At 35.2% G+C, this 11724-nt stretch overlaps 3 protein-coding genes across 3 annotated transcripts in view; all 3 read left to right on the top strand.

Moving 5' to 3' along the window:
- The first annotated feature begins 323 nt into the window (after positions 1-323).
- LOC108978711 (tryptophan--tRNA ligase, cytoplasmic) lies at positions 324-2238 on the top strand. The gene is made up of 5 exons (XM_018949112.1): positions 324-452; positions 519-752; positions 814-1042; positions 1157-1339; positions 1396-2238. The coding sequence occupies exons 2-5, from the start codon at positions 566-568 to the stop codon at positions 2081-2083; spliced, it is 1287 nt and encodes a 428-aa protein (XP_018804657.1). The 5' UTR covers positions 324-452; positions 519-565; the 3' UTR covers positions 2084-2238.
- A 3956-nt stretch (positions 2239-6194) lies between these two features.
- On the top strand, positions 6195-6881 carry LOC108978670. Its single transcript, XM_018949063.1, has one exon. It carries the CDS (start codon positions 6195-6197, stop codon positions 6879-6881), a length of 687 nt encoding a protein of 228 aa, XP_018804608.1.
- Positions 6882-9918: 3037 nt separating this feature from the next.
- LOC108978705 (phosphofurin acidic cluster sorting protein 2) overlaps positions 9919-11724 on the top strand; it is a 48754-nt gene continuing 46948 nt past the window's right edge. Inside the window, exons 1-2 of the mRNA XM_018949105.1 lie at positions 9919-10419; positions 10761-11275. Of these exons, the coding sequence (XP_018804650.1) occupies positions 11040-11275 (236 nt within the window). The 5' untranslated portion in view covers positions 9919-10419; positions 10761-11039. The remainder of the gene's footprint in view (positions 10420-10760; positions 11276-11724) is intronic.

The raw sequence follows: 11724 nt of genomic DNA, 5'->3' as shown, positions 1-11724 counted from the left end.
TCGTGAGTGGAACAATTTATTTTCCCATTGATTACATTGCTTTCAATTTTCTGTACTCGGACAAGTGTTGAAAATTTTTGTGAATGATTACTTTAGATTTTAAAGTTTCTTCATGTAAAAATTTATTAAATTTACTGATAAGTATTCCATAAAGACATTCAGTTGGCCGACAAAGTGATTATCAACATATATATATATATTTRTATGTTTCCTCTGGGTATAGTTCAAAATGAGCGACTTTCAAAATATATTAAATGGTCAATATTTTTTTCCACAAATATTGTAACTTTGAACACTGTAAACAGCTGTTTCCTCTTCTGGTGATTGTAAATTTGTTGCTACATCAATGCATGCAACTTACATTTGAGTCATTCGATAAAAATTATTGGACACACTTCCAAATTCTTTAAACTAACAACGGTTGCCAGGAATTTTTAAAACAAAGATTTTGAGTAATCGAAAAGTGTTGCATATAATAATTWATTATATTATTCTATTAAAAACATTTCATTGAACAGTGTACACGTGTTAAAGTGAGAAAGTTTGTCCATCAAACACACAAATCATGGATAAAACTGAATCGCCAGGTGTTGCCGAAGGAGTTGATGCTCTAACATTAAATAATGCTAGCAACGAGAAATTAGACAAGGTACCGAACGGTGTGGAAGCTACCGAAAATGAAGGCGATGTAGTTGATCCGTGGAATGTTGTTAGCACCAATGACGAGGGCATCGATTATGATAAGCTAATAAGTATAATTACTATTACATTTATAATTTTTTAATMTTTTCAACTACTCTACTTATATTTTAGAACGATTTGGTTCATCGAAAATTGATGAAGAACTTATAGCACGTTTTGAAAAGATAACGGGCAAACAAGTTCACCATTTTATACGACGTGGTATTTTCTTTTCTCATCGTGATTTTCATTCAATATTGACTTTAAAAGAGCAGAGTAAACCATTTTATCTGTACACAGGACGTGGGCCAAGTTCTGGCTCCTTGCATATAGGACATTTGATACCTTTTTATATGGCCAAGTAGGTGTTTTCTTTTGCCTACATTTAATTGAAACAAATTTTTAACGCCAATAATTGAAGTAAAATTTTAATATATTGTATGTATGTACAATTAATTTACAAATCTCTTCACAGATGGTTGCAAGAAATATTCGATGTACCGTTGGTCATACAATTGACAGACGACGAGAAATCACTCTGGAAAGACCTCAAGGTCGAAGAATCCATACAATTGGCATATGAAAATGCTAAAGATATAATAGCTATTGGTTTCGATCCGGAAAAGACGTTCATATTTAATGATTTCGATTTCATTGGGTAAATACCTGTATAGACTTACAAATATTTCCGGTTCTAATAAGTTTACATTTTAGTAAATGCCCAGCGATGTACCAGAATATGGTTCGCATACAAAAGTGTGTGACGTTCAATCAAGTGAAAGGCATTTTTGGTTTTGGTGATTCTGATATAATTGGTAAAATCAGTTTCCCTGCTGTACAAGCTGCTCCAGCACTTTCCAGCACATTTCCTTTTATATTTAAGGGCAAGAAGCCAGTACATTGCCTCATTCCTTGTGCAATCGACCAAGATCCATATTTCCGTATGACGCGTGACGTGGCGCCACGTCTGGGATTTCCAAAATGTGCGCTGCTGCATTCAAGTTTTTTCCCTGCATTGCAAGGCGCGAAATCGAAAATGTCAGCCAGCGATAATAATTCGGCGGTATTTCTCACGGATACCCCAAAACAAATAAAAAATAAAATCAATAAATATGCATTTTCCGGTGGACGTGCCACTGTTGAGGAACACCGTAAATTAGGCGGCAATCCTTATGTAGACGTGGCATTCCAACTCCTGAAATTTTTCCTAGAAGACGATACTAAGCTGGAGGAAGTTCGTAATGCGTACTTAAAAGGAGAGTTACTAACAGGCGAATTGAAAAAACTGGCTATTGAAGTGGTTAGTCCCATTGTAGAAGAGCACCAAAAAGCGCGCAAAGCCTTAACGGATCAGGCCGTGGCTAAGTTCTTCGAAATACGTTCATTGAAATTTGCGCAATAATATTTGAGTGAGAAGTAAAGCGCATTTCGTAAATAGTATGAATATTTATTATGTTGAATTATTGTCTTGAAGTATAATTGCTATGCTTTGGAGAGTTTTCCTAATTTGGAGCTGTAGCAAATAAAAGAAAATATCTTACTCCCATGTAATGTCAATGAGTTGTTTTATTGCTTTCAGTTATTTAGTAAACAAATGTAATATTGACCTAATTAAAAGTTATCCGCCCATATTTACGATATCTATGGTCTGAATACTTGAATGAGGGCTAGAACATAAAAACATTTGTTAACAATTTATTTTATTACGCGACGACGCTGTTAAATAATGCAGTTGTAATTTGAAATTTGAGAAGAACGTTGTAGATTGCATGTTGTTCGCGATTCATAGGTACATACATATACATATGTTATGTCATACATTGGAGTAACATATAAACTACAATTTAATAACCCATGGTCATACAAATAAAAAAGTTGTAGTGACACAAAGAGAAAAAATATTTTTGTTTTTATAATAGTTTTAGTTKTTCGAACAGCTTAAAAATTGTTCGCATAAATACGGAGAAAACACTAGGGCTTTTTCGAAACCAGGTCACTTCCGGTTATGTAGATAGACAGTCTTGCGAGAATATATTACAGTCTTAGTTAATTGCCTTAATGTGCAGGCAAAAACTCTTATTCCTTTGTAATGCTTATTTTTTAATAAGTTTGATAATGGTAAAAACGAGCTATAGTCTACGATCTTTTTTTATACTTTAGACTTTAGTCCTGAAATATTCAAGATGATTAAAGCCATAATCTTAAATTTTCGTTGCTTTAGATTGGAATAAAATCTACATTTTTTCTTTTTTTCAAAAATACCTAACATTCATGAATTGTGATATTATTCTAGAAAACAGACCTCATAAAAATCACARCTCACACCATTCTGAGTTTTTTGAATTTTGAGAGGTTTACTTTATGCTGCCGTAAATTCAAATACTCAAATGAACAACAAACGTCACACACTTTTCGTCAGAAACCAGTTGTGATGTTTCCTTTTTTTTTTTGGTTGCAGAATGCAAGGAGGGTTAAAATCTTGGGTAAGGTCACGTGCCATGTAATGTTATGAGACCTCTTCATCATCTACTATTTTCTGAAATTTTTAATATTTTATTTTTATTTTTTCTTGTATTCTTGTAATTTTAATAACTGATTAAAAAAAAGTTATAGTACTWATTTTTAATTAATTGCCTTTGTTTGACAACACTTCAAAAATAACTTGAAATTAATGCCTGTAGACTAGAATACCCCCATAAAAGAATGTGGGCTTTATCTCTCATTTCGTCACTGTCTAAGTAAAGGATTTATTTTTGGACCAGACCCACCGAGCTGATATTTAATATTTTTGACAAGAATACAAGGGGTGTTTTAATAATGATTAGGGAACACAAGCTGAAAAACCTGCTAACTTTCTAAGAAATGCGTAATTCTTGAGAAGGTTCAATCTGACAAATGCATACTTCATTTCATTCGATCATACCTCATAAAATGAATACATACATATATTCCTATATATAAATGTAAGCGGAATTCATTTAGCAAAACACTTGTGTTTACTTCAAAAAAATTATAAATAAAAGAATGAAATAGAGCAATGCAATATGTTTATGTGTTAATGAATAACAGTAAGACTATCTTAAAAAAATTATAACTCAGTCTTGGAATATTCAAATACATCAGRTATATATGTATGTACATATGTCCAAAAAATGAATTTTTAATTATCCTTATTCTAAATATAAATGGATAAAAYTAAATGCTCCGTAACTAGTTTACTTTCAAAATAACCCACATAAAAAATACATAATCCTAGCGTAATTCTTGAGAAATCCAATAGGACCATAGCCTGTATGTTTCACAGTTTCAAAATACCTAAATAAATGGGAAATGAATTTGAAAAATACTTGTAAAAGTAACTGTTACAAGTTAGTAATGAGATTTTTGCCCTGTTTTCATTGGGCCGAAGCGTTGAGTGGAGCTTGATAATGGGTAGCCCTATACCGTATAGTTCGGCAGTGCATAATTCGGCTACAGCAAAGTATATCTCTTAAACATTGAGTGTCATTCGCGGTGATAATGGACTTTTCTGCACTTGTTTTGAAGTTCTGAAATGGAGAGACTAAGGACTCACTATCGTGGTATCAGCCAGTCTAATAAGAAAAAAAAAAATACACATACAGCCATATGTAATGTAAATACGAATGGAGGTCGTATGTCAACGTCATCCTTTATAATGCGAATCTAATTGAAGTGTAGCGTCTGTGAGACGGTTGTCAAATAGGCGGACGGATGAGTAAATTGACTGTTGACAAATGATCACAATTCYATCTAAGTAAATAGTGGAGTGGCAAATGATGAATATGCACTTGTACACCTGAGTGCGGTGTACAATACAGACACACTTGTTGCACGTGTGACGAAGTGCAATAATTGGACCTCTTTTGAACCTAGTCCCACGCATGCATATGTACATACGTATGTATGTGTGTGTATAAACAAATACATCTGTTTTTTGTTTTTGTTTTGGGTATGTATGTAACTGCTCATGCACCGATATGTATGTATTAAGAGTATTTACGTACATACATACATACATATGTAGATAAGTATATGCCACTTTCAGCACACTTTTTCACATAAATGCCGAGAGAATAGCTCTTAATCAAAAGTAGAAAGTAAATAGCAAACAAAGTCTTAGTGGAATGGTTAATGTCGCTTGGTACTTTGGTTCCAGCGCCCGACGAAAATATGAAAATGGTTATAATGATGAATGTACGATCCTTTTGTCCGAAAACTGTGTACTCTAGAACTRTGGACCGGTGTATTCACGTACATACATATGTGTATGTTTAGCTATAACGGAATTTTGAAACATACATACATACYTAAGTATATGTACGCCTTAAGTGACTTAGAAAATTTAAAGCAACTTTTTATACGTTTCGTGGCATTCGTAAGATTTGACTATATCATTAAACCATTCCAATTTGGCTCTTAAAATTTTTTCTCTCGGTCGATCTTGCACGCGATTGCTGGATATAATTCAGATATCTTATAGAAGCCTGGAACACGTGATTGATATTAGGCATGTTGTTATTCTTTGCAACCCAAAAGCCTTTAGTTTGTAGGTTTCATATATTCTCTTCACGGACCAATCTATAGGGATTATAGTCATTCTCTTCAAGGTCCCTACAGTTGAAGGGATATCAAAGAGCTCGTAACAAATGGAAGGGGACGTTCGTAAATTGGTCCAGCTTGTTTGCATGTCACCCATATATTCAGGATATGTGGCCAAACACTATATATGGCAATTTTTTAAACATACTGTTTTGATGTGAARGTTTACATTGCAGGCTCAAACCGAATTTAACCGTTCCTGTGTCGTCAGGCATCACTGAGACCACTTACGTTAAGCCATCATATCTACTTATGAAACTAATTCCCATTAAACCAAATTGAATATTGAATGGAGTATGAAATATTAAAAATGRAGCCGGAGCAGAGGGCGTCAATGCATGAAACCCAAGCACCTATGTACATTTGTATGTATGTGAATATGTTTGTACTGTATATGCCTGCGTTTATTGGTTTATATGTAAGCTATTAAAGGTGGTGTCAGCCACATTGGCTGCCACATACGCACATACACATATACTTATATTGTTGTGTGTTTCGTACGCTGCCACACATTCCTCGCGAAGAGAACCTAAGCTCGACTTTTAACGCTTAAAAACGAAAGTGATCTTGAAGGTGCGATAACGAATCGATCTCAAATCTTGCGACATTTTACTGAAAACATTTGTCGCTGATGGACGATCATAAGCGCGAGCGCGACGTGTTAAAACAATAATTGAATTTTCATTTGAATTGCGAAACGGAATATGCCTGAATAAAAACGGTTACAACGTACATATATATGTATGTACATGTGTCTATGTATAAATAATACTGAAAGAAAATAAAAAGATTAGTGTGTAATCCATGTGCCCTTCTAGCTATACATATGCATACATGTATATTAGTGTTCGTGCAAGAGCAAGTTAGCCTTTATACTAAATTAAGATCGTGCAATGTCTGATAAATTGCTAAGCGGCCGTGCGAACGACATGCCGACGGCACTTTTGCCCAATACGATTGATGTCACGAACAGCACGGCGGAAGTTTGTGAGGACGCTGATTCTTATCAATCGGAAACGGAAAAGCCAATTATTTTGGAGCTTGGYACTACACCCAAGCCAGTGGCCGTCAGCGCAAACGTTTTGGCATCGGTTTACAATTCAGAGTATCCTCTGGATATGCATCTGAGTGGGAATGCGTATTTGGTCGCTTCGCACTATGCGCCTTATGCTGGACATACTCCCGCCGATCCTCACTTGTTGCCAATTGTTACAACACACCTCTCGCCACCGATTTACAATAATCCGTATACTCATTATGAGAATTCGTTGACACCACCACCTCCYGCACCGAATACAATAGTGCCGCCACACACAAGCGCTTCTTCTGCGGTTGTTTCCAGCGGAATATCCACCGTTACACCTAGTGTTTACCCAACGCAAATTCCACAGACCGTGAGTACTTGGCCATTAGCTGCCGATCAGAAAGGGAAATCTGTTGCGGAAGTGGTCCCACCACCGATTAGTATCAATTACCTCGACGCACGCGAGCACATCATATCGAAGGAAACAAATCCCTCTTGGAAAGAGAAAGCGCTGCAATTGGAGAAAGGTGAGAAATATGTGATGAAATTCAAATAATGTGTGCAAATAGTAGCACTCTATAAAAATTAGATATCGGACTTCTGTTTAGCTAAACTAAACTCTTCAGAACAGGCATTTGAGCTGTTATCCACTTTTGTAGAAAATAATGCGTACGTTGAGAATTGTAAATAGTCATCCCTTTCGAGGTACCCTACTTTTTTAAAGAAAAAACATAGAAACTTCAAGTTTAATGGGGGAATGTTTGTTATCATTCGAAATAATATTCTTTGGAATTTTTTTAGAAGATTATTTCTTTCAAATGTTGCTTGCGAATACACCTCAAATGGTCCATCCCTTGAGTCCAAATTTCGATGACGCGTGATGTTTTATATGTCTCCGTAGGAAAGATTCTAATGGTGTGATATCCCACGATCTTGGTGGTCAATCGACCGGCTCAAAACGTGAAATTATCTGCTCACCGAAGTGTTCTCTCAATAAATCCATTGATTGATGCAATGTGTGGGAAGTGGCGCCACCTTGTTGTATCGTCGAGATCACGGGCTTGAATTTCGGGCATCAAATAGTTTTCACCGGCTTAATTTTTGAAGAAATGTGGACCAATGATTCCGGCCCACAAACCATCCCAAATCGTTGTTTTTTCTGTATGAAGTGGAAGCTCTTGATGCTCTTCGTTCCAATTACGGAAATTTTGCTTGTTTTCGTACCACTTACCACAGTCTTCGTATACACTTTTAGTTATATTTTCTTGGGGCGAACGATTTGTAGACGTTGTTCAGGCGTAAGACTTTCTATAATGAAATGCCAAACAATACTGAACAAAAATAATATGACCGCTTGATACGACTCACACGTGATTGTAGGATTCGGGACCGCCATTCATAGTGGAGCTATCAACACCTTCACCAACTTCCTTCCAGTGAATGGCGTTCTTGGAGTCAAGCCACCATCCATTGCAGACGAATAGCTCAGGTTGCCACGAGAAACCAGAGGGACCCTTGCGCAGCTTTGTTATGAATATTGTAGCAGGTTAAACTCCTACTTATCCAGAATAGACCCCGACATATCCAACATATGTACATATGTCCTGCGTGCAATGAGTCTCCGCAATGACACTGGCCGCCTGTTTGCACGCTCCGCCAACCCCACTCATCTCACACCTTTTTCCCTTTGGTCCAATCCCGTCGAAACAGCACGTTCGTTGGGCCTCCCGTTAGATGACGTCGACGTCAACTTAGATAATCKTTATCATCCTAACGGGGATTAGGTATCCGTTAGAATAACAAAACTCAACTCACACGTGATCTGTTAAAAAAGGCTATGGTAAAATTACCCCTATTTGGATCACCGTTTATATACTCAAAATATTTTAGCCAGATCATTGATGACTTTGCCGACACGTTGAATGTAATATGTATGTATGTATATTAAAAAAAGGATCGATTTCTCCGCAGATTACAAAAAGACTGCCTGTGATAGAGAACGCACAAGAATGCGCGATATGAACAGGGCGTTCGATTTACTCCGTTCCAAACTGCCTATTTCGAAGCCTAATGGCAAGAAGTATTCAAAGATTGAAAGTTTACGGTGCGTTCAAAGAAATTATATCACAAGTTGTGTGCAATTCGCAAATAAATACAAATGAATTTACTTTTCAGCATTGCCATTAATTACATTAATCATTTGCAACAGTGTCTCAAGGATATACCCATTGAAACCGGCGCGTCAACTGAAACTGAAATCAATGCCGTGGACTACGTAGTGGACATTGGAGCACGGCAACGTATATCACATTTTCATTATGAAGGCCCAAGACAATCGATCAAAGACATTAAAAAGGATTTGGATGAATCTCAAAGCGGTGGATGGAGTGATAGCCAGTATATGAGTGCAGAGCAAGAGCAGTGGGATCGAAATTGAGTTTGCATACAGATGATTTTATGCTTATTTATTGTAATATGGAAATGTATAATTTTTATTTATGTTTGTTAAGAATGAGAAAGGAAGAAATTTTAAAATTATGATCATAAACTAGATTTTGTGTAAATTGAAACGTTTCCACTTTCTAAACAGGCCATTTTAAATTTAAGCGACAACAGTTTACGAATTAACAGATTTCCCTCTACCCAATCACCAAACAAGGCATAATTTTCTGTTTGTTGTATATTAGAAGCAATATTCTAATCGAGACTTCATATTAATTACAGAGGGTATATATATGAGAATAATTATTCTGATGTGGTTATTAAAAAATTATTAAATTGTAAACAACTCATTTTTCTTTTGTATTATAATATATGTACCTTTCTACTTTAGATACTAACCACTTTTCTAACAAAACACTTTAACTTGGCAGCACTTTCGACAGCGACAGAGAACCAGAGAACGTTTATAATATTATAACCGTTCTCTGTCACGTAATTTACGTTATTTGCTTCATATTTCCCCCAAGGTGAAATATCACTATGGCATTCTCTACTCTTGTGAACAAATAAGCAGAAGTAGGATGGATAATCAGTGTGAATTTGTTTGCTCGACGTATGTAGCATTGTAGAAATAAATTTGTGCGGATTGTCAAGTTTAATGAAAGTTATTATTTGAGTTCTATAAAATGTTAATGGTATGAAGTATACATGAAAATATAATCGTAACAGTCAATATTTGAAAGAATGAATTAAGTGAAAATAAAAATATGTATAAGATGAAAAACAAAATTTGTGTGTTAAAAAGTTGTTGTCAAATTTGGGTTTAAGTGTTTTTTCAGCTGTGGTTGATTCTCTCATTCCACTTCTTTTCTGTTGAGAGTGCAAATTCAAGTGGGGCCAATTTATCTGCAAGACTGCCGGTTGCAGCCTCGCAAATTCACCACGATTTCAAGAAATGGTTGCTGTATTATTTTATATAGTATATCGCAATTTTCCAATAAGATATGGCAGTCGCTTCTGAAGTAATCGACTGTGTTTGTTACAGCGTAATAAATATGAAAATTATATGAATACGTAAATCATAAAAAATAATAAAAGAATAGATAATGAAATACATAATTGTTGAGAAATTCATATACGTCTTTTGATGTTTCTAACTACTGTGGCAACTCCTCAGTATTTGTGTATCTGTAGTGGGATTTTATTGCGAGGCATAACAGAAAATAAAAGCAAGTTTGACATCGACTTCGGAGCGCTATAGAAGTATCTACGGTGAGCAGCGCAACTTAAACCAGCGCCCAAGCGCAACATCAAGTTGCGCTACAACTAATCAATCCTATAGCAAAACATGTAGTAAAGACCACAAATTGTGTGCAAATATTCAGTGAATCTTAGTGAAATCCCTAAATTTTGGTTTGCAATGTAGTTATTTAAAAAATATGAATGAATAAGAAGCAGAATAAGCAATAATGTGCAGAATCCATATCATATATGTGGTCATAGAGATAGCAAAATGCACAGTGGGTGTTGTATAATGGTTGTGTGCATGTATTTGCTAATGAATGTGCATGTGAAGTGAAGCGGGGATGGTTGCGAGATACATCCAATAAATGAAACTCAGATGAAATCAATGTGCAGTGTTCTYACCGAATGTGTGTATAAACAAAATAAATAGTTATTGTCAAAATTATATACWTTATTTTAGTATGTACGGTAGAAAAATTAATTAGCTTGCTGAATTCACTACTGTAATATTTGTAAAGAGTCTTTGATAGATTAACAGCTCCGAATTGTTTCAACTATTTATGGGGGAGCGGCACGCCCAGTTAAATATATACATGTRTGCCAATACTTTTTGGTGTTGCCTTGTGTCGTATTTAAAATATAGGTGTTTTATTAATATTTTAGAAACAAATAATTCTAAAAATTTTGGAAGTAAAGTTTAATAATATTAATATTAAGAATGTAATAAAATACCAATTAAATGTTTCAGATCAGCAAGACATGAACTATAATTCATAAGTAATAACAATATTAAGATAATAATAATGTTGTCCAATTATGCGGTAATAAGGTAAAATCGCCGAAATACGAAATAAGAAAAGAGTAAAATTGTATCTCTGCATATAACAAATGAAATCATACATTTAATACGCAGAAATAACTAGGCAACAAATTATAACACGTGTCGCAAGAAGACAAGGCTGTTGCAATTGCAACTCGCCAATCGAAATTTCTCTTTTCCCGTGTAACAAACCGAACGTCCGGCCTAATGAAAATGGTAGATAAATCATCCAAGTTGGATAAATTTAGCGCCAACATGGGTGTCAGTGGCACCGGTGCCGGTGGCAGTGGTGGGGGTGGGAGTGGTGTCAACAGCGGTTTTACTACTGGCGCTAGTAGTCTATTGCACACCGSTGTTGGCAGTCAAAACGGTCAGAAGCCGGTGCCAATGAAATTATTCGCTGCTTGGGAAGTGGATCGCACACCACCAAATTGTATGCCAAGGTAAGTTTTTATAACTACATATGTATGTATGTACATACATGCACATATTATATATACAAACATATGTGTCTATATTATGATCACTGAATTGCGTTGTTGCAAAGATTAAATTTTACCAATAATAATTTAAAMACATACTTAATTTACATACACACATTTATGTATATTGTAATAAAAAAATAACTTTATCTCGGGTTTAAATTGTTCTACATATAAAATTTATGAAGTTATAACCTAATTGCAGTGTTTGTTGAGTATATTTGGTATGTTAAAATTTGTACAAATTGCTTTTGGGCGATAATAGCTGAAAATTAAAAGTGGTTTTAGATGTGTAAAGCCTTTAAAAGCATGGATGGCTAGTGAAAATTGCTTTACTGTCAGTGGATTTCCTCTATTCAAGCGTCGATACTTACACAATACAAACATGTTACTCATAGAAACATTAAAAA

Source organism: Bactrocera latifrons, unplaced genomic scaffold (genome assembly GCF_001853355.1).
Source record: "Bactrocera latifrons isolate USDA-ARS-PBARC rearing strain unplaced genomic scaffold, ASM185335v1 scaffold_126, whole genome shotgun sequence".
Taxonomy (NCBI): domain Eukaryota; kingdom Metazoa; phylum Arthropoda; class Insecta; order Diptera; family Tephritidae; genus Bactrocera; species Bactrocera latifrons.
The sequence above is the reverse complement of the archived record's forward strand: the minus strand, read 5'-3'. Positions and strand labels throughout refer to the sequence as shown.